The sequence below is a fragment of the Teleopsis dalmanni genome, chromosome 1 (genome assembly GCF_002237135.1).
Source record: "Teleopsis dalmanni isolate 2A chromosome 1, ASM223713v2, whole genome shotgun sequence".
Taxonomy (NCBI): Eukaryota; Metazoa; Arthropoda; class Insecta; order Diptera; family Diopsidae; genus Teleopsis; species Teleopsis dalmanni.
In genome coordinates, this window is record NC_051846.1 from 205,043,504 (window position 1) to 205,067,135 (window position 23,632).

General features: G+C 28.8%; 1 protein-coding gene and 1 non-coding gene across 2 annotated transcripts in view; one reads left to right on the forward strand and one right to left on the reverse strand.

The window, feature by feature from the left end:
- Positions 1–4,962: 4,962 nt before the first annotated feature.
- The window catches only part of LOC119674863 (TWiK family of potassium channels protein 9-like), a 39,062-nt gene continuing 20,392 nt past the window's right edge, over positions 4,963–23,632 (reverse strand). The window contains exons 2-8 of the mRNA XM_038086021.1: positions 11,069–11,230; positions 8,764–8,887; positions 8,295–8,444; positions 7,455–7,646; positions 7,249–7,364; positions 6,962–7,054; positions 4,963–5,407 (exon numbers count right to left, since the gene is read on the reverse strand). Of these exons, the coding sequence (XP_037941949.1) occupies positions 5,249–5,407; positions 6,962–7,054; positions 7,249–7,364; positions 7,455–7,646; positions 8,295–8,444; positions 8,764–8,887; positions 11,069–11,230 (996 nt within the window). The 3' untranslated portion in view covers positions 4,963–5,248. The remainder of the gene's footprint in view (positions 5,408–6,961; positions 7,055–7,248; positions 7,365–7,454; positions 7,647–8,294; positions 8,445–8,763; positions 8,888–11,068; positions 11,231–23,632) is intronic.
- Positions 10,206–10,277, forward strand: Trnag-ucc. Its single transcript has one exon. It is a non-coding gene; the product is annotated as a tRNA-Gly (tRNA).

Here is a 23,632-nt window from a genome sequence, read left to right on the forward strand (position 1 = left end):
ACACAACACTAAACACTTTTATAACTACATAATTTATTGATTAATTAAAATTTTATTTTTTAATAAAATAAAATTCTTTTTTAGTAAATTATTTTATAATAATTTTATTTATTTTTTATTTTTTTAATTTTTTATTTTTTTTTCACACACATGAACAACTAAGCATAATTAGCACCTACACGATGCGGGCCCCACGTAATCGAATAAATGTCCGACAATTGGTAATCCTTTCGGACCAGGAAGCTTTGCGGCTAGCCCATATAAATGGCTTCTAGATAAACGCCAATAAATGAACCACAGTGTAATGGTGGGCAGCAATAAAAAATAAAAAATGCTGCTAGCGGAAATGAGTGCTGGATCTTTTAATACTTCCAAAGTCATTTTAATTTATTTTAATTAACACACTTTTGTTGTCTAAGTACACGTCAAATACTAGTAAATTGAAAACTGATGAAGTTTTCCTTGTTATTCGCAAAAATAATTCATAAAAGACATTAAGTTTGATTTATTTAAAAACTTTTCAATTTTATGAATATTTTCTTCTTTTTTCTCTAATTTCCGCACCGTTTAAAAATTACACAAATCCAAAATGAACGTCCGCGATAAACTGTAAAAGTGCGCCAAAGTGCGGTGCACTTTTATAGTTTAATCGGTTCTCTGATCTCGACTTAGTCTACGAATCGCCATAATCACTGCTCGCCATAAAGCTGTGGTACTACACGTACATCTGTGTGCCCATGTTAGATACTTTTTTAAATAAATTTGCAATTTTCATTGCAATTTCTCTCAAATCAGTGCCGAAGTGAGATACGAGCACAATAGTGAGAGCTTGTGTAGATTGGCTTCGACCACTCTCACTTTTAGTTACGCATTTCTAAATTGCCTGAATAAAAATCAACATGTGGAGCCAGCGCCACAGACAGAAGAGTATCTAGTATCTTTTTTCAGTATTAGGTTTAACATTACATTTATGAAATATTATGTGTACTCAGGAATATATGCAGATATATAAATATTTCACTTCTGAGGTAACTTACATGTTTTAGGCGAATTAACTGTAACTGTAACTTAGCATACAATTAAATCACTTTTCCAGTTTATACAATTATAGTTACATGTATCTACAAGTTATGTTATTTATTAAAATTGTTGATTTTAGTAATATCAATATATTTTTTTTTAATATAATTTTTTTTTTATTTTTTATAAAATTGTACGATTTTAGTGATCCTTTTTTGTGCTGTATTGTCCATTTGATTAGGTTCAAGTTTTTATTCAGGTTACAGTAAAATGTATAGTATAGTACGATTTTAAATGAAATAAATAAATATCGTGATTGATAAACGATTAAGAAAATAAATGTAAAAAAATAATCTTAAATAACTAAAATATGCAAAATTAAAATATGATATAAAAAAATATAATTAAATATAATTATTAAAATTGATTAATAATAAATAAGTACAATTTATTAAAACAAAAAAAAAAATTATAAAATATAATAAAAAGTATTTTAATATAATAAAAAGTTTTTGGTATAATTTTGTATTAATATCTCATGTTTTATTAAATTTGTTAATTGATTTTTACTCAAAATTAATTTCAATTCTCATAAGAAGTAATTTCACTTAATTAAAACTATTATTGGAAAACAAACTCACTCGGAGGCTTCAAAAGTACGCCATGCCTTTCAAACATGCGTACAGCACCGGCTTCTTACCCCAACCATGAAAGAAGGCCATTGTCTGCCCCATTGCCAAGTCTGGCAAATCCAAAGCTAGAACCCGGCAGCTAACGCCCCATCTCCCTCCTAACCTCTATCAGCAAGCTTTGTGAGATATTCATAGCCGGCAAGCTGAAGTCCTTCTCCTCGGAGAACGGCATTCTCCTCTCGTGCCAGAGTGGCTTTAGAAGCCAAATGTTTACACTCTTCACCATTTCCAAAGCGAGGTATGCGTTGGCCTTTACAACAAGCGCTTCACTGTGGTAGTAAGTATTGATATTAAGAAAGCCTTTGACATAGTATGGTTCGAAGATTTGATCCACAAACTCCCTCCAGGGAAGTTCGACTTCCCTCCAACACTCTGCAGTGTTGTCCACCAATTTCTTTTCAATAGGTCCTTTTAAGTTCGAGTCGGTTCGTCTTTGTCCTGTGATTTCCCTTTAGCCGCCGGCGTCCCCCAGGGCTCGGTTCTCGGCTCCCACCTATTCAACATGTTTACAGCAGACATTCCTCTCTCTCAGACCCCCGTCAAGCAAATATGCTTCGCTAACCACTGCATCGTCTTCATGCGGTCTATTAAGCTCTAAGGAACTCGCACTTCGATCGAAATATCTGTTTTGTTTCCTTTATTAATTCGAAGTCAGAGTCCTAACTTCTTATTAAATTGTTGACTTGGCATCTTTTCTACCAAGTTCTTTAACTGATTTAAAATGAGTGGATAGTATTTATTTCATTAGAGCATCAGTGACGGAGAAGCTTTCAGCATGTAATTCGCGGTTTTATAATCTTTCCCAATTGATTGTTATCATAAAATGAAAACGGCTTCAACTTGCATTATCTATATTAACATCCATTATATTTATTGTTTTATATACTTACTTGATTCTTATTCCGCTTTAAATATAAACTGAAATTAAATAATTTTCCACATATTCAAGTGAACTTAAATATATATACTTACTCATCCTATTAGATTTAGTACAACTTAAATGGAAGATTTATGTTGGCTTTTAAAATATTCTTCGGAAATTGTTTTAATTTTTGTTTTAACTCAACATAAAATAGTTTTTGTTTTGTTCAGAAAATGATTCATAAAATTTATGAGCAATATTAAGTGAAATGAAATAAAAGATACTTAATAGAGTGACATAGTAATAAATTTAAAAATAAACATTTTTCTTTGACATTTTTTAACGCGGAGCAAATTTTTTCAGCCTTTTAATTTGTCAACATATAAAAAATAAAAAAAAATTAAAAAAAGAATAAATAATGTCCTTAACACCTTTGGAAATGTTAAAGAAATTATGCCGCCAATAACATTTTATGAATTTTTTAGATTAGGCATGACATGCTCAGTTCTTCTGCGAATTAGTCCTACGCACTTTTGTTGAGGAGTGAGGTGGAGTGCGGTAAATGTTACGCATTTAAATTTCAAAGTTTCGTATTTTATTGTTTGCGTGCGAAAATTTCATGTCGTTTTATAAGAGAATGTCTAACTGATTTATTTTACTTATGAAAAAGTCATAAAATTTATTTATGATTTTTAAGTGATTTGTATGAAATTATGTTGTTATTTTCACAAGACAATAAATCAGTTAACACTAAGACTTCTTGTTTTGTCGATAAGTTTCTTTAATAATAGAGGTATCTAATAGAAGTTTCCAAATACTGTCAATAATGAATTACCTTTGATGGACAACCAATGGCAAGTAATACGCTTATCTAGCTATATTTGGAGGTATTTTGCACTCGATTCTTGAAGTAATTGTTTCTTTTTCAAGTACTTGGGAAGATACTCGACTTTGCGGGAGATAAAGTGTCCATCTATACACCCACTTGCTAACGTCCTTTAGTCGTTTTTGTAATTGAGTGAAGGCGATTGTTGGCTGTGACTGTTTAAACATGATTACTATGTCTTTGACGAATGTCATGTTAGATATTTACGTAGAGATGAGCATATTAGCTGTCTAATGACTATATAAAATTGGTCCAAAAACTGAAATTATTTACAAAAATTGACTCGCTTACCAGTACCACATTATCGAAACTCAAAATGGTTACAGGTTCCTTGGAGAGACATGCAAATCTGAGATCAATTAATGCTTAGTCTGATGAAGTGATAAACAATAATCCAGTGAAGGCGTAGAGGGGGGTTATGAAGCAATCTCGCACTGACTCAACTAGCCTCAACATAATAATAATATAGATATATAAATCCTTTTGAGTTTATATATCTGGCAGTCCCACAGGCCAGATCAAAGGCTTGTGTAACATTCAAAGAACCTTACTTTTACATTGTAGTACGAATGATTCTATAATCTCCATCTTAATATGTCTCTTCTAATATAATTCCCATCTCTATGTTCAATAATTCCATGTAGTGTTGTGGAGCAAATTTGTTGGTTCTAGCAATTATTGGGTTTACTTTAGAGAGTAACAAGGTTTTAAGTATTTTGCTCACAACTTTTTAGAAGCTTGTTGGTCTACATTAAAAATTAAAAAAAAAAGTATTTACTTATATTACTTAGTTGGCCATTTTAGACGAGTGTCGTCTTTGGCCGGACTGGGAAGGGAGCGATCATACAAGTTAAAATGTGGTTGTTAGTCTGTGGGTGATTGCATTTAATTTGGTAAATGCCAGCACGATCCTTGTCATTGTTCTCTCCAAATTGACACATAGCCTCCACACAGCCCCCTCTATATAGCTACAATTATTCGTATGTAGTGAAGTGATATATGCAGCAAAATCGTTCTTATGGATATATGAGAACATTTTTGGATATATGACAAAGAGTCAACTTCGGATTTACTTCCATTATTTAATTTAAAATAAAAAATGTGAATTAATTAATAGTAAAGTCTTTTATTGGTTAAAATTAAATTAACTTTAAGTAGTTGCAGTTCATAACTTATAATTAATAAGCGCACACATAAGTATTTGTTTGTATCATACAAAATTTCATTTATAAGATACAGTGCGTATGAGTAACGTTTTTTTCATATTTAACATTAATATTCAATAATTATATTTCTTTATTGGAAGCTTAAGAAATTAGTTTGCTGTAGTAAAAAACGTTATAATATATAATATAAGCTTAAATAAAATTACTTATCTTAATAAATATTTAATTTTTAATGCATACATTTATATTAATAAAGTATTTAAATTATTTATGTATAAAGATTTATAATTCAGTATGTATTAAATTTTTCTAAAAGAATTTATTTTTAGGCAGGTCTTGTAGGCAACACGATTACAAAAAACTAATTTTATACAATATAAAATTACAACTTAAAAGTACGTTTGACTAAATTTACATATAAAACAGTGTTGACAATGCAAATATGCACCCTAAAAATATGCTTAGATATCAACTGCAGTTGTGATATTGTGCAGTCTTTGCTTTAATTTGAATAAATGTGTTTTTAAATAATTTTTTTTGAAAATTAGCGAGTTGCTATTTATATACTAGATTTAACTTAATTTTGTAATATAATTTTTTCTATATTTTATTTTTTTTTTAACTACACCGACGATTCGTAAATAACAATTTGCAAAACTTTTGGTTTATTGTTTTGAGCTTCTTTAACTTCCTTCAGAATGGCATTGGTAATGGCTTCCAGAGCGGCTATGTCCGAGTTGTGTTCATTTTTCTTTGAGGAATTCCATTTTGGCATAGAAACCTAAGGTAAAAATAAATGCAATATTTAACTTTAGGAAGAGAAAGAAAATTTTGTTGAACAAATGCCAATATTCAAGTTCTACTTGAATAATTACAAAAACAATATTTTTAAACAGCTTCATCTATTACTCGTTACGTTTTATGTTTGTCTTAAAGAAAAGTTTCTACAAACAAAAGTTTTATAAGTCTTATGCAGCGTTTATATGCTTTTAAACTGAATATAAAGAAGTTACTTGAATAAATATTGGTTTTAGAACTTTAAAAGAAAGTAAAACACTTTAAGTGCAAATTAGTAGATGCACTAAAAAATAGCTTAAATAATCCTAAGTAGGTAATATATGTATATCAATTAACTATATATGCATATAAAGAGGAGTGTTATAGTTTATATAAAAAAAGTTTAAATAATCTTATGTAGGTAATATATACCAATTGACTATATATGCATTTAAAGAGGAGTATTATAGTTTATATAACAAAGTTGAAATAATTTGAAGTAGATAATATATATCAATTGATATCTTCGTAAAATCTTTGGTCCTCTGCGAGTTGGTAACGACTACCGCATACGAATTAACCACGAGTTGTACCTGCTTTAACACAGCATTGATATAATTCTGCGAACTAACAATCAGCGGCTTCGCTCGGTTGGTCATGTTGTGAGAATGGATGAAGATGCTCCAGCGAAAAAGGTGTTTGAAATAGTACCTGCCGAAAGAACACGTAGAGGTAGACCGTGTCTCCGGTGGAGTGATCAAGTTAAGGGGGCTGTAACTGGACTTGATGTACGAGACTGGAGAAGGCGCGCATGCAGCAGAGGCGCCTGGAGAGACATGCTGCGTCAGAACGAAACTCGGTAACGGATTATTATGGCCAAATAGGTAAGTACCATAAGTAAGTAACATATGCATTTCAATAGGAATATTGTAGTTTATTTGGTTGTTAACAATTAAAACTTTTTTTTTATATTTTAAGAAATCATGAAGATGATAGATATTTGGCAGTATTTGAACAACTGTGTTTAAATAGGCATAACATGTTTGATATGGTTGCAAAAATTGGAACCAATTTAGTATTTTAAAAAGCTATTTGATTACTGTTGATGTCTATTATTACTCACAAGTCTGTTATTATTATATTTAAATAACTAAAACGAAAATTTATTGTATTTTACTGTATTTTTAAAAAGACTGGAACTCATAGTTCAACCCATAAAAATAAATTATTAAATGAAAAAATAATTCTTTTGGAAATATTATGCTTTGCTTCGCAGTATTTAAGGATGGCAAGGTTATTTATTTCACAAGTTCTTGTCTTGTAATATTAAATGGCAACAAGTATTATTTTCATATAAAGTTCATTTCTTCAACTATTTTATGGTCACATGTATATTATAATCAACTGCGTACAACGTACGAACAACATAAATTTATTAGAGAAACTACACGGGTGCACTTTTTACTTACTGCACTTTAAAAATAATTTTACACAGATATATATCTCCATTTATATATATCATACTAAATATGAAAAAAAAAGAAAATATAACACATACCGTTAAAATTTTTTGTAACGCAGTATAATCCAAACCAGTGCCAGCAGTCTCGCCTAAACGTCGTAAAGTTTCTGCCATGGGACCAGAAAGTTCCTGAAAAATAAAGAGCATTTACTCGTATGTTTTAAAACAAAATATAATGCATCACAAAACTGATAGAAGAGAAAAGTTTCGAAATGTATGAATTCATTAAAATTTATAACAAAAAATTTTAAACGAAATGTTTGATAAAATGGATAAAATATCATATACAAGTGCTATACTTGTATAGTATAATTTCCACTTACTTGCAATTTAGCCCAACTTGTGGCATATTGACGGCGAACTAATTCTATTATGGTTGATGTTAACGCTAAGCCAATTAAAATGTACAAAGTGCATAGTAGCATGTAATTGGGTTTCTCTATAAGAAAAATACACATTTCAAATAATAAATTGTATAACTTTAAATTGAGTTCGTTTTATATATAAGTAGTGTTAAGTCACAACATACTTGGCACTAAATCACCAAAACCAATCGTTGTCATGGTAATAAAGCAAAAGTAGAAACCATCGAAGAAACTCCAATCATCTTCCCACAGCAGGAGTAAACCAGCTCCGAATGCCAAATAAACACCCAGAAAACACACAGCTAAAATGGCATAGAACCATGTCTTCCCAATGAAGTTTGTGAATTTTGGTTTTTCTGAAGAGAAATTGAAGTAAAAAATTTTTAATTTAAAAAATACTGAATAAATACATCTTTATAGAGAAATTATGAGACTAAAATGTACGAATAGGTCAAACATACAATAGATGAGATAAACTCATATGTCATGATCAATAAGAAAAATATTATTATTTTTATTATTTTATGAGAAATATCGCAATCCTTAATGTATTTTGATGTACTTTAAGGTCAGTGAGGTTGCTTCACCGCCACTATTGAGTTGATTGTCACTCTATTTGAGCAAGCAGATAATATATGATATCAGAGAAATGAAGCGAGAATACATTACCTTGCTAAGTTCTTGAATGCATTTTGTTGCACTTTAAGTTTAAGTTAAGAAAGAGAATTAAACCTTAAGGATTTAAGTAGCAAGTTAATATCAAAGTTAGTCATGTAGAACTTTTTTTAAATTCAAAACACTTAAGTTCTAGTATATGTTATTAGTACTGAATAGTTATTTAAGGATTACTTAACATATTTTGCAATTATTTTCATTATTATATATAAATTCTTTTACCTCCTAAGAGGCCGCATTTATTATTACTTATTACTTATATTAATAATTGAATTTTAATACAAGTAATGTTTAATATTTTTTTCTGATCACTACTGAATTATACTTACTTGGCATATATTTGCCAAAAACTGAAACCGCTGTAGCGAATAGACGACCCCAATCTGCGATAACAGTAAGCGTAAATGGAATTCCAATTAAAGCGAATCCTATGCAAAACACACGTCCACCAGTTGTCACTGGTACTATGTTACCATAACCTAAAAAAATTTTTTTGGTGAATACATTAATATAACCCAATTATATTAAGGATCAAGAATATATATAAAAAAAATATCTGTAAAAAAAAGGAGATCATACAAGTCATGAAAAGTACAATATGCTCCCGATAATGGCATCGATGGAAGTGTTGAATATATTTATCTTTATTGTATTGTAATTTGCATAACTTTTGATACAATGTCTGGATTATCGAGAGCATATTGTACAAAATAGAGTTAAATGAAAAAATTATTAATATCAAGAGTTGTTTATAAATTATTTAATAATAAAAAATTCTGTATAAATAGAAACACTTACCTATTGTTGTTAAAACAGTCGAAGAAAAGAACACAGCTTGTAAAATGCTCCAGCGCTCATATGGCTCTGGAAAGTCTCTATCAGCCTCAATTAAAAGACCACCAGTCGCAGCTTCTTGTACTGCCTGAAAACATTATAAAGTATTAAAGTATTATAATGGTGAATATATATAAAAGTTGAAAAAAAAGTAAGCTCCTCTTTCTATTAATTGTTCAATTTAAGAACTGATTTTAAGAACCAGTTTTTAAGCTCTTCCAACAAACTGTTTCTCTGAATTATTTGATTTACTGGCATATAAATATTTAAAATAATTAATAAATTAATTAACATTTGTTAAATTGTTAATATTGCTAAATTGTACTTACTAGATTTTAAGTAACACGTGTGTGGGTTTACTGAACCAGTGTTTAGCTCCCATACATATAATTTATATTACAATATTATCTATGCTAACTCATGGGGTTTTGTACGCTTCAGCCTACTCAGTTTATTGGTAATATCTAGTAGTTGAATAGCTTTTAAATTGATGTGATTGAGTAATCGTTTTTCATGCCTAACGGTTACTTTTTGCATGGTTTCTTTGACTGTTATTAATTCTGAGTGATAATTTATAATACTATTTTGAAATAGTATTAATAATTTAATAGATTGAAATAATTAAATAATTTTAAATGAATTTTTCTTACTATTTATTGTGCGTTGCTTTCAGAACTGGATTTTCCTCTTGACTATCTACAGCTTTTATATCTCAAAATATTCCAATTCCATTTTAATTCAATTAGCATCTGTTTTATTTTTTATCAATAAAAACTTATTTTTATTTCTATGCCTTAACTCACTGTGACCTTTGTTTCTTTCCTTTGACTTCCTTTAATGCAATAAAAATTTTCGTAATTATTTTAACGTTTATTTTTTCGTAATTAATTTTCTCGGTTATATTCGCTTAATTACTAACGCAATTTGTATCTACTAGGAATTTCGCATAGCAATTTAATACGGCAATTTACTGAGCAAGTCGAGTTAATTGAGCAGAAATAAAAAGCGAAACGTGCACTCCACAGTAAAAGTATAAAGTTTGATTAATGAAGAGTTCGACGATACAACAAATAAATAAATCGTTCAATTGAAATTTAACATTTACAAGCGATTAGTGATTTTTATGGCCCCATAAGAATTATAAATTATTTAAAATCATTAAGTATTCTTCATTATGATCCACAATAAAGTAATGATCTAAAAATAAAAACCCAATAAAAATTTAAATGGTAAATTATTTTGATGCTACGAGTATATACGCAAGTGTTCTGCGTAAACTATAAAAAGATAGTTCTTATCAGTAGTCGCTGTGGATTTATTATGTTTACTCTGAAGCGTATTAAAGCTGTACTTTAATTTTTAAAATTTGAATATTAAATTTTAGAACTTTTATGTTGCATACAAGTGCGTTGGTGGTGTAATGGTTAGCATAGTTGCCTTCCAAGCAGTTGATCCGGGTTCGATTCCCGGCCAACGCAGCAATTTTTTTATGACACTTTCTATTATTTTTTATTAAAATTATTTAATTTTGAATGACATTAGAAGTGTCCTCTACGATTCTAACGACAAATTTTTAACGATCAAAATTATATATAAATTATATATATATAAATTATATATTATAATAACAATTTCTTTGACGCTGATATAGTCTTGGGTTACATCTATTGTCATTGTTTAAATGTTATTATTATATTGAGGCTAGTTGAGTCAATGCACTTGAGAACTTTTACTCTCTATTAACTGCCTGGTTTCTTCATAACCCATCTCTATGCCTTGATTGGATTATTGTTTATCACTTCATCAGACTAAGCAATAATTGTTATTATACATAGTATGAAGTCACGTATTAGGATTAAAAGTCAGAAACGCTCAATGAGCGAAAAAACAGCCACAATGCATTGTGTATAATTCAGAAAGGCCACAAAACGAAATTTATGCTATAGCAATTTTGATAACCACAATGCTTTGTGGACTTTTAAAAAGACTATATAACGAAAATCGTGTTATGGCACTTTCAAAATCCAAAAACAATTAGAAAAAATTAAAGCAAAAATAATTTTTAAGTGGAGAAAACTACTCAGAATAGCCAATTTCACAATAATCCGTTGAAAATCACTACATTCTTAAAATCAATCAATCGTGCAAGAGGTGAATATATCATTTATATATTATTTAAACCTGAAGTTATCTTTAACACGCTTAATTTCTTAATAATACATATCTTATATTATATATATGTATATATATTAACAATGTTTACACTTACCGATTCATATTTTGCTAATTCAAGTAATAATAAATGATCTAAATTGTTGATATCTGTATTATTTAATATCGCAGTTATAAATTTCTCACGTTGTGTTTTCACAACATCTTTTAAAAGCGTCAATCGTTCGACTTCTGCCGGTCGTTCCAGATGGCGAAAAATCTGTAAAAGTAGAAAAAATTTATATTATTTATTCTAAAATAAAGCATGAATATGTTTGAGTATTATTCTTTAAATTAATGCTCTCAGATTTAATTAACTATTAACCTATATAATATAAAAACGCCATATTAAGGTAAGGAAAACCTTATAACATGAAAAAAAAACATCACATGTTATAGAAAAATATTATGTTTATTAATATTTTAAATATTATCTCAGCAGTTCAAAACTTCTGAGTATTTTAATAACACTGCATAGTCAACTTATATATAGTACAAGTGGATATATCACAACCCAAAAAAATCTGTTCTCATTCTCTTCTTGCGTTCCTTTCGAATATTTTAAAGTACCTTGAATTGCTTGTATAGGTAGAATTTCTTTGAGTAACTTTGAACTTCTAACTTTATCTTTCTAAACCTTTGAAATATTCGATCTAAGTGTTCAAACTCATATATACTCGAATTGCTTGAGCAGTTTGAAGCTCGCAAATATCAATCTTCGATACTCGAACCTTTGAAAAAGTAATATTTAAAATCTTCACCAACATGAAAATATGCTTCAAATCGACGATATTTTTGATATGGTAACTGCAGGGCTAGCAGACTCAATGCTCTCTGAAATTTACTTTCTAGATCTTGTTACTCCACTTTCCCAACAAACAAACATATTTAAAGATAGCTAAAAAGACCTCATGAGTTAATTATTCTAAATTAGACAAAAAGCATGCCAATTAGTTGCTTTAACTAAAGCGGAACCTACTAAGTATTGTAGTAGCGGTGTTGACATGTTACTGTTTTCCATGATGAAGTACAAAAAGGCTACGTATAATAAAATTAACTTAATAATAACAATAATAACCTATAATAACTTCTGTTGTAGTTGCGGTTTTGCAGAGAGAAGCGGAAAAAACTATGTTTCACCTAATCTGTGCCCATCTTTGTCCAGTAAAAGTTTGAATACCTTTAGAATCATTTTTCTTACCGACCTGGCACAGCTGTCATACTTCAGAATTATGAGCATAAGCAAGTTTCTATACTTGAAAGATAGGTTTACTTTTAATTAAAGTCGTGCCTGTTATCTTCAATGCTGGCAGTGCGATGGCTACTATGATCTCTATACCTACTTTGGTACTGTGCTTGGTTTAGCGTACGGACAACGTTTTATCCGTGGTATAACATTAACCATTATTTGTTCTTAAGTGGGCTTTGAAATACAGGGCCACCGATCCAGTCTAACTAAACCTACAAAATTACTAAAATTAAGGTTCTCATTTTTAATTAGAATGTGTAATAAATTTATGTTAAAAAACAAACTTAGAAATATATTTCAAAAATAACAAGTTCTGAGTGAATAATAGATACTTAATTTTCAACAACATTATTTATAAAAAAGCTAGTAAAATTTATTATAATAAATTGCATTTTGAATGAGGTTTCAAATATCTTCAATAGTTCAATAAAAAAATTGTTTTATAAAGCAAAATAACTTTAAAGATTTATGCATCAGAATGTGCGACATTAGAAGATTATAAATAAGAGTTTTTTGTTGTAATTGTGACTTCTATAAATTATTTATTTTTTTTTATAATAAATGGAAACAGAATTATGAATAGTGAATAATTTTTTTTATAATTTTAGAATAAATATTTCTTGAAGCGCGTGTCTCACAAACGCATAAATATATAGTACTGTAGTATATATAAAAAATATTTAAAATTATTATTAGTATTTAGTTTATTATTATTAATATTTAGTTTTATTTTATTTCATTTTAAATTTATTACATAGAAATTTATAACCACTATATTATATTCATATTATATTTTCAATGCAAACGTAAAATCAGTCCTTTATTATGACTGCGAAACATGGAAGCATTCAAAACAGGTATAAAGGAAGATTCAAACATTTTCAAATAAATGCCTGTGGAAAATCCTAGAAATATGGTGGCCCAAACACATATCAAATGCAGAAGTTTTTCTCCAAACAAATCAGAAAGCTGCTATAACCGAAATAAAAATGCGAAAATATAGTTGAATAGGATATACTATCCGACGACCAAATAAATACATTCCACGACAATCTTTGACATGGAACCCACAAGGCAGCAGACGCCCTGGTGCACCGGCTTTAATTTTGAGAAAGACAATTGAAAGAGAAATGACAGAAGCGCCCTACACATAGAACGATATATGCAAAGAAGCATCTAATAGAGTGCGGTTAAAGAGGATCGTTGCGGCCCTAAGCCTCAGTAGGGCAAACGGATACTAAGAAGAAGAAAGATGTTATATATCTGCCGATTAAAATTATTATATTAGTAGTAAATTATTTTTATAAATTAAAAATATTTTTTTATTTTAACTTTTTAATTAAAATTTTATAGTATATAGCAGTACAAGTAGTTGTGGGAAGTGAAGTTACTGCATAATTTTATTTCAAATATATAAATTTTTTAGATTTATGATATAATAAATTGGTTGGTTGCAGTGACAGGTCATCAGATAACTTCCATGTACCTTATTATCTTCTATACCCTAGTATAGAAGAGTAGAGACTAAATCCATCCCGCCGAATTTAGATAATTTAATAGGTATTTCGTCTTTACCAATGGGCAGTCTGTTAAACTATCAAAGAAGTATCTGCGAATAACCTATATTTTCTCGACGCCAAAGCCGGGCATTCACCGAGAAAGTGTACTATGGTTTCTTTTTCCTGCGGGTTTCCGCAACTTCTGCAGTGAGGATTATGGGAAATGCACAGTTTCTCTGCATGAGTTCCCATACACCAATGGCCAGAAAGAACCACCGTGAGCCTTGCAGTGTTCACGCGGTCTCTTTTGATGAGTTCTGAGAATCTATTTTTATTATAGTTGGGCCATGTTAACCTGGAAGTTGCACATAACTTAAGTGTTTTCCAACTGTTATTGGCAAGTTGCAGAAAGTAGAGAAGGGTACTACTCTTAATGGTCTCTAGGGTAATATAAAATGGAACCGCTAGTCACACATCCAGGAAAGTACCAGAGTGGGCTAAATTGTTAGCTTTCTAGTTCCCTACGATATTTCTATATCCAGAGATATAATAAATTAATAGTATATTTTCTAAAAAATACTGTGTATTTTTTATTTTTAAACACTATATAAAATCAATCATTTTGTATTAGCTAAATTAAGAAAATCATATAATAAAAAAGTATTTTGTTATGTTAAATATATATATATACATATGTATGAATATCTAATTCGTTTATTTATTTTAGTTTTGTTTATTTATAATATATTAGAAAATTTATTAATGAACGTCAATAAAATGTTGCACGTCGAATTTAATCGTAAAATTATTATTGCTCCTGTGTGGTAAAGAAAAATGATCTAAACTTTTGCTGGAGCAACGAAAAGATAGAAGATAGAAATGTTTATGTGTAAAGAAATATTGTAGATACAAGCAAGTATTCGAATGAAATGCTTGCAAATTTTCCTTTTTCTGATGTCGTCATAAATATTTTGGAAAATATAAAATTAAAATTAAATATTTAGATATTTTCAACCGTGTTTCCCTCTAATATTGTATATTGTTTACACAATATATATGGTGTATATCTTTAAATTTTACAACGTCATCGTGAAATTTGCGGTTTCCAAAATGTTGTAAACGTGCGAATGATGACCACAAAGTTTGTTTCAATTTCCAGAAAACAAAAGTGAAAAAAAAGAATATTCTATAAATTTTTCTACGGAAAAATAAAGTTTTCTAAAGATTTACAATACTAAAGTGTGGCAATAAATTGGCAGAATTTAAAACAAAACCAAAAAAAAAATTCTTGAAACATTGAAGAATAAAATTAAAACTATTTTGTTTGAGTGTGAATTGCTGAAAAAATGTTTATTTGTTAATCATGAAGTGAGTAAACAAAACGAAATGTGACAAACTTATTTCCGCTCAAATTTCATTTCCTTACAAATGAAATTTTACAATTGACCCATTTGTAAATATTGGGTTATACCCGTACACTTGAAAACAAAATAAAAAATAAACAAAAATTTAAATTTATCGAATACTAAAATATTTCAAATGAGAGAAATTTTATTAAAACTTTTTTCAGATACATATTAATCTTCTCTAAGAAACATGGGTGTAGTTCAAGAAAAAAATTCACAGATATAGGTGCATTGTTCCTATGGTATGGTAGAGTGTTAAGCGCGATGCAGACTATTATTGTTGACCGAACTTGAACATGCTCACATTCAAGAGTTGTTCAAGCAAAATTTTTAAAGAATAAGGGAGTTTACGTACGCTGTATGTGTATTAGTGTAACCATATGCTTTCGAATGACGAATGCCAATGTTAGAGTGACAGACAATAGACAGACTATATATGTTGGCGAGAAGTTGAATGAGGTTAGCACATCATTTTGGTGAGCACGCCAACATGTTGGTTACATGTCATTCAAAGGTGCTGACTACCATTTTGAGTATTATTCTTAGATTTTCTCTCTTGAATGACAATCAAAAATGATAGACTGCACTGCGCTTTAGTGAACTAAACTTCACAATTTTAGAATCTAGTCTAATGACATCGAAAAGAAATGCTTAAGAAACTGTTTTCTACATATGAAAAAAAAAGTTTGCTATAACTAATTGCAAGTAAGTAAGTAGGTAGAGCTAGCTGGTCAAGATTACATATAGACAGTGACGTATACAGAAACATTTTAGGAAAGTTTTTGAATATTGATTCATATTTACTTTGAAAACAAAAAAAAAAGGCATTATAACAAATATAAAATATTTTTCTATATGTAAAACCCTTTGTGTGGAGTTTGAACCCAAAAACTCTTCTTGTTCACGTCACGGTATATATACATGATGGATATGAAGTAATACCAGAAAAAGGTCTTTGAAAGTAGCTACAATAGTACAACAGAGGTGTAAAGGTATAGTAGTAGTAAGTACTCAATTTATAGTGTGTGTGTACTATCATCGAACATAAAGAATATTTTAAGATATAGTTTTAAGCAATATCAGGTATAAAATTATAAAATTTCTCACATCAAAATTTATATTTTTAAAGAACTTTGGTAGAGACTTTGACTATTAGCAGTACACTAAGCCGGGATTGTGTAATGGGAGAGGATATACTAAAAAATCATTTTATTTGGCAGTGGGTTTGCAATATATTACATATAGATTATATTGTTCAAGGGGGTCTATCAGCTCCTACTCTGAATGCGTCACTGATTGGCATGTAATACTTTAATTACAATGAAATGTATATATAGATTGTATTATTTAAGGGGAGTTCATCCGCTCACAATCCCCTGAATGCGGTACTGTTTGTCATGTAATGATTGTCATTGCAATGAAAATGACAGTTAAACTGAAACTCAATAAGAAACTTAAAATTATTTAAATGTACACAATTATTTAAAAGTTTGAACATTTAATATTTAAATGCTATTAAATATTAAATTAAATAATAGTCTCCCTTTAATTTATATAACACTTTTTTTATTAAATTAATTTGTCATAAATTTTTGCCAGTGTATGCAAACTTCTCAGCTAAACTGTTAAGGTCCACTTCAGATTTGACTTTGTCATGGCATTTTCATTCCAAATAATATTAGATATTTATAAATATATATATTTCACATATTGTATTACTTATTTTATATTCACAAAGAAGACATTTTTCTAATCAATTCTATTAAGAATAGACACTTAAGCATTTAATTTTTTTTGCTATTATATGAAGTGTAAAATAGAAAATGTCACAATAAAATTTTTTAAAAGTATAGTATTTATTGAGGGTATTTGACATGTTTTGCATAAATAAAATCCTTGAAGTCCTTGAAATAAAACAATCGTTTTAACAGTACTCACACATCACAGAGTTATATATTAAATAATACATAATTCTGATTAAAAGAAGTTTTTAAGCACCATTATTCAGAAAAGCTTTGATACAGTTTATTTTTTGCAGCAAATTACGAATTATAATGATTCAGGTTAATATAACTCGAAGATCAGAGTGCCTAGAATCCCTGCTTCGAGGTCCTTGGCTTATATTCATTGAAGGAAATTAACAGAATTTGACTACAAACGAATACAAGTTTTATATCTAATTTTGACGGTGGTAGTGAATCCAATTATGTACAATAGACCCAAATTTGATTGCAATACACTTGCAATCTAAGAAACCCAATAGTAACAAAATCAGCCAATTAATAATCTGACATATTATGACTCTATATCTTTATAAATAATTCAATTATTTAACATTCAATATGTCATATTAAGTCGGTACTAGCGCAACAGTCGAGGTAACCGTCAGGCTAAAGAGCTGGTTCATCTCCACAGTTATGGTAAGGTATCCTTCTTCAGCAGAACAGAGTTGAAGTTGCTGGTGGGATATTTAACAGATCACCATTGACTGCATTATCACCTTAACAAAATGGTTCTGTCCGAACAGATAGATTGTCGACTCTGCTTAGAAGCAGACGAGATTTCCAGCCACTTTCAGTCAGGACTTCCACTCCTGACGCAATGACTTACTGGGTCAGGAGAAAGTCACTGGGTCGAGAACAACTCTCCTCTTCTGACATTAAGAGGTCCTCAACGGTCGACATTCTGGCCTTCCTTCGGAAGACGGAATGTCTTCTGTTTGGTTAGGGTCTGTTGCAGCACGAAAGATCAACTATGCATTCAATAAGAATTGCATGATGAAAGAGTGCATTTTAACCGAGTGAGCTTTAACAATAAAAATGAGCTTTTTAATGAATAGCTACAACAACTGGCAGAATAGATCATTCCTCATATTTACGATATCACATTGATACATACTTAAGAAACCACTATTATACACATTGATTATTATTTTTGTTTTTTTATTTATTTTAAAAAACGCTTTAAGGGAAAACCGTTTTTTTTTGCATTATCTTAGAACTAACTTCAAAAGTAAAAAAAAGATAAATAATATATATACAATAAAAAAAACTTACAAATTTTAAATAATAAAGCAAAAAAATTATAAAAAAAGTTAAATTAAAAATAAGAATTTAGGATTAAGAATTTAGAACAGATAATTAAATATTGCTAACAAAAATAGATATAAAAAATGATATATACTATTAATTTTATCAATTTATTTACTGACTAATTTTATGTTAACGCTTTCCAAATAGAAAATAAAAGATCTAGCATGCTAATATTTCAGTAATGTAAGATTCATAATACACAGTGATTACTTCTTGGTCTATAGATAATCTAAAGATTTATTAAACTAATTTACAACTTCTGCACTTCATACCAAGCAAGCTAATGTGTTTATAATAAAATTATATTTTTAACATATGTTAAATTCTGCCGTAACGTCATTATCACTTCTTTTATTTCCCAGTGGAGTAAAGGGTCATAAGTTCTAGCATATACACGTTCAAAATACTAAAATAAATAAAATTAGCTTAGTTTGCTTTATAAATATTTTTATCCATAAGTCTATTCTCATTTTATTGTTAAACTTTTCAAAGTAAAATATACTCTGACTTTCACAGAACTTAATGCGCACGTCATTGTTACACGTCATTATTTTAATCTATTAATTTAACATAAAATCAAAGAACGAAACCTTTACGTCTAATAGAGCAGCATAACATCGCATTCATCTTCATATATACTCATATGTATCTATTTTTTATTGCGCCTATATATAATTTCCACTAATTGCTTTGATTAGAGGCCGCCGAGTAGATAGATAGATTGCATATAAATATTTTATGCTGAGGGCTCGAATACGAAAAGTGCTATTTTCGCTACTGCAGATGCTTTGCGGTATTTTGAAATGCATTCATCACTGACACAATTATTTTGAACCAGAAGACGACTTCTGGTAGTTATGGATGGCATAAATGTTGATGCTGTGATGCTGCGGTTTGTGCATAGAGTCTATATGTGACGCTATGTGTGAATAAACTGCACTGAACAGACAGGCAAGTTGTATGGCAGAGGTTGGATGCTTTATAATTTTAAACGTATTAAAAATTTTTCCATTTTAATTTAAAATGCTGTATTCGTAAGCATATTTCAAAAACTATTTTTATAAAATTTTCAAAATATTTTTATATCTACTAGACTTTGTGGAATTCTGTTGGTCTATATAAAATAGTGTAAATAATCAAATGCTAGGAAATTGACTAAAAATGTAGTCTTTATATTATTGGTGTAGTTGCATTTCTGTTTAAGCAAAATAATTTACTGTAATGCTTCATGACTTTATTAATATATTATTTTATATTATTGTTGTTATTTAAATATGTGAAAATAACTTAATTGTTGTGAAAAATGTTCGCTCAAGTAATTTTTGGCAATTTTCCAGCATTTCCATGGTGTCGCAAAGTTTGTTGTGCTGCGGTAAAATGTCAATCATCTTGACTTGTTTGCGTTGATATGAGATGAGTGTGCATGTCAAGAAAATAAACTGGGTCTAGTGGGAGTATGACTGAAAACATATTTATGTGACCAGGATGAGTTTCTCATAATTGTTCATCATAATATCACTTGGTTGCATATATCAACAGGGCTTGCCAACTAAACGTGTTGAATATATATTTAATTTGATATATTGTCTAACGTCAGTTTAAATATTTTGAAATTAATTCCTTTTTAAAATGAAATAATTAAAAAAATCAATCAATAATAAGTATGTATTCGTTTAACAATATTTGAAATGTCTAATATGTCTAAAAAAATTAGTGAAATAAAAATTTGCATAAAGTAAATTTAATTTTATGATAAAGTACTGTATACTTTATTTACACGCAACTGTTACTTATGTATACCCACCCATTGGCTCTATAATAACTCACTGTTTCCTTATACCTACTTAACTTAATTCCAGTAACTTAATTTGAACAATGTAAGATATGCATTATCATTGGCAGAAAAGCTAATTTAAATCAAGCATAAATATTAAATGTCCTTGATTCTGCACATGCATGACTAATCAACTGCTTCAGCGGCAGTCTGATAGGAATAAGTAGAGTATAATCCCCATAACTGCCTGCTACTTAGCGTAGGAATTACCTAAGAGCAGAAAGATTTATTGTTACAAGGCAGACAGACACGTAGACAAACACAACAAAAACATATTTCAGCATTTCTGCAGGTTAATAAATTTGTTCCAGGCGTGATTTACAATACCATTCAATATACTCTGAAGTATAAAAGCAGTTCTCTTATACGAATTCGCCAATTTCTTATACTTTATATAGCTGACTAGTAACACATATTCCACAGATACGAGTCGCTTAAGATATTCCGTGTTATTTCATAAACGTAGCAATACTTTATTGCGCCACTGATGACAGTTTCAGTGCAATAATTTCTTGGCTATTGACCTATATTCATAGTTTATATATGTTAAGACATGCAGTGCAATATTAAAGTCAGTTTTTTCATTTCTGGCTTTTGTCAAAAAGTATTTACAAAATAATTGACGCGTCGCCATTTTTACGCCACCATAAAAAACCACTTAATTTACATTTCCGTGTCCGTTAAGATGATAAAAAAATATTAAAATCAGTGTCGAGGCCATAAATTGCTTTTAAAGGACTTGTTAATGCGCTCGTCTGCTTTGTGTTTGCGTTTTTATTTCCACAAGCCAAATAATTTATTGGAATTTTAAATCCCTTTGGTCTGGTATGAAGATGTATATTAACAAAAATTTTCCGGTTTTTATTTTTATATTAAATTTAAATTTTCTGGTTTAAATGATTTCTTTTTTCTTGGAATTTTAAACCACAAATTTAATAAGGGTGCTTATACAGATTTGATAAAGTGTTTATATGATTTTATGTCGTATGACATTGGTTTTAATGGGAAATGTCAGAAAACTGCAAAAAAAGCAAAATTTATCGCTCTAGTAAGTTTTTATTTATATATATTTTTTTCCATTCTACTATTTTTTCTCTTATAGTATAAACCATCTGAACAATTGTAAAATAAACAAAACCCCTTCTGTGACATATGGCTTGGGGTAAAATTGCCACTGAACATATGTTTATGTGAGTCTCTGAAAAGTTTTTTAGATTTGAAAATATGATGATATGTGGGATAAAGAAAATGTGCTAAAGTTTAACAAAAAGTCAAACATGTCTAGGTAATCACATTAATCATATTGTATTAAAGAATTTATTCGATAATAGTGAAATATTAATGAAGGAGAGTTTTAATGAAGACTTACACTTATGCTTGTCTATGTAAGTGCAACCTATAAAAACTTCTTTCGTGTCCAGAATTAGAGCGCACCAAATTTCAACAACATATACCATATATTTTTGATATGTAGTATTACATCCGTTCCTATCATATTCCTAAGCAAGTTCTTATCTAACTTTATGCCTATGTTCAGGACTAATAAAGTTCATTTTATTAAAAAAAGCCATTAAACAACAACAAATCATATGCTAAAATAGGTGTTACTGTGTATTTTGTTATATTATAATATATCAATTGTTATATTATAGTTGATTACTGCAAATGCTTAGGACTGGCTAGATTGAGACATTGCGCTACGGAAGTCTATGAACCAATTAGCCTGGTGAATTATTTATATCTAAAGTATTATAGGTTACAGCTTTTGATCAATATTAAAACTATAAATTGAAAGATTCTGATAATTATTTGAATTTTATTAACACGGTAATATTTTGTACTATATTTTCTTTTAAGCCAAATATATGTTTTAATTATATAGGTATTAAACTCCATATATCAGATGTTTGTTTTGCCTTTTTCGTTGTACCCTTTTCCCTAATTTGGAAACCGCCTTGATTCTTTAACGGAATTAGCTAGACTTTAGTAAAGATATGTGGACAATCTCTTCATTGAGAGATTGCCAGGTGTTGTCTAGACCATCTGGCACAACATTTCTAGATTATATAATGTTGGTTTTGTAGGACCACGTTACTGACATAGCAGATGATACATGCCTTCCTCTCTGTTTACGTCATTGCAGCTTTTCGAATCTGTTGAATTCAGCGTTTTGGTATGGTTTCCCATTATAAAAGTATGGGAAAAAATAAACCATAAAACCATAAATAAAAATAACTTAAATTATTTGATCTTTTTCTGTACTTAGAATACCTCAAATCTCGTCAAAACTTCTATTGCTAAGAATCCTTGAAATAAAGCTTTTGCTCATAAGTTTTTAAAACAACGTAATGAAAAATATTTTATTTTTAAATGGAATATTATTATTTTTTATTATGGAATATTCTTCTATTTTTTTTGGGTAAATATTCATGCAGCTATAGCAGAATATGGTTTTAAAATTAAGATTTTATAATGCAAGATACATGACACCTTTAATAACAGTTGTTTTATGATGAACTAATATTAACTGTATGAAAGCCTTTGTATTATTATTCAGATTTTATTCTCATTAACTTATAACTAAATTGGTTCACAGGAACCAGTAATCTAATGGATCCAAACCACTAGATTAAAAGTTTGAAAATAAAATAAACTTGAATATAATCAGGTTTCAATATTACAGAAATGATAAAAATATATTATAAATTTTATTTTTAAAAAAATATAGATATATTTATATGCCAAATTGATTGTAATTGATTTTCCCAATTTTTTTATTAAAATGTGCATTTTATTTAAAATTTAAATTTATAAGCAAAAAGCTATAAAATTTTGAATGCAAATTTCTAATGCATTTCTATTGATACAAGATGACTTAGCCACAAATGAACTATTTTTATAAAATCGTATCAGTGCAAAAAAATTTATAAATGCATTTTTATTACATTTTAATTGCTGGCCATTATTTTTTCATTTATTATAATGCGAATATACACTTGTATAGAATTATATGCATATATGTATAATTTTAATTTTAAAACTATTTACTAAATCTTTAATTCTTTACGATAAATTACTAATGGTTCTCTTTTAACTTCAAATTTATCTGAGACAAATAATTTTTTTTAATATTAAATAAACCCGATTATTTTCTAAACATTTTTAACAACATTTAATTAGGTTGTACATTAAAACTTCGAAATTGATATAAATTTCCATATTAAATTTAATTCATACTACATAGAATATAAAGACCTTAAACATTCAGTACGTAATTAAGTTACACTCTAAATAATAAAAAACAACAAAGTTAAAGTGCTAGTTAACAGCATCGAAAACAAAAAAGCACGTATAAAAATTTATGCAGTCAACATTAATATTAATATTTCAAATTTTAAAAAAATTACTCAATGCAATAACAAACCTAATACACTTTAAACGGAACTAAAAATTTATATGTTTTTACAAAAAATACTTTTAATTATACGAATCTATAGGTCTAAGTAGATCCCTTGGGAGGTTAGGGGTATAACCTAACCTAA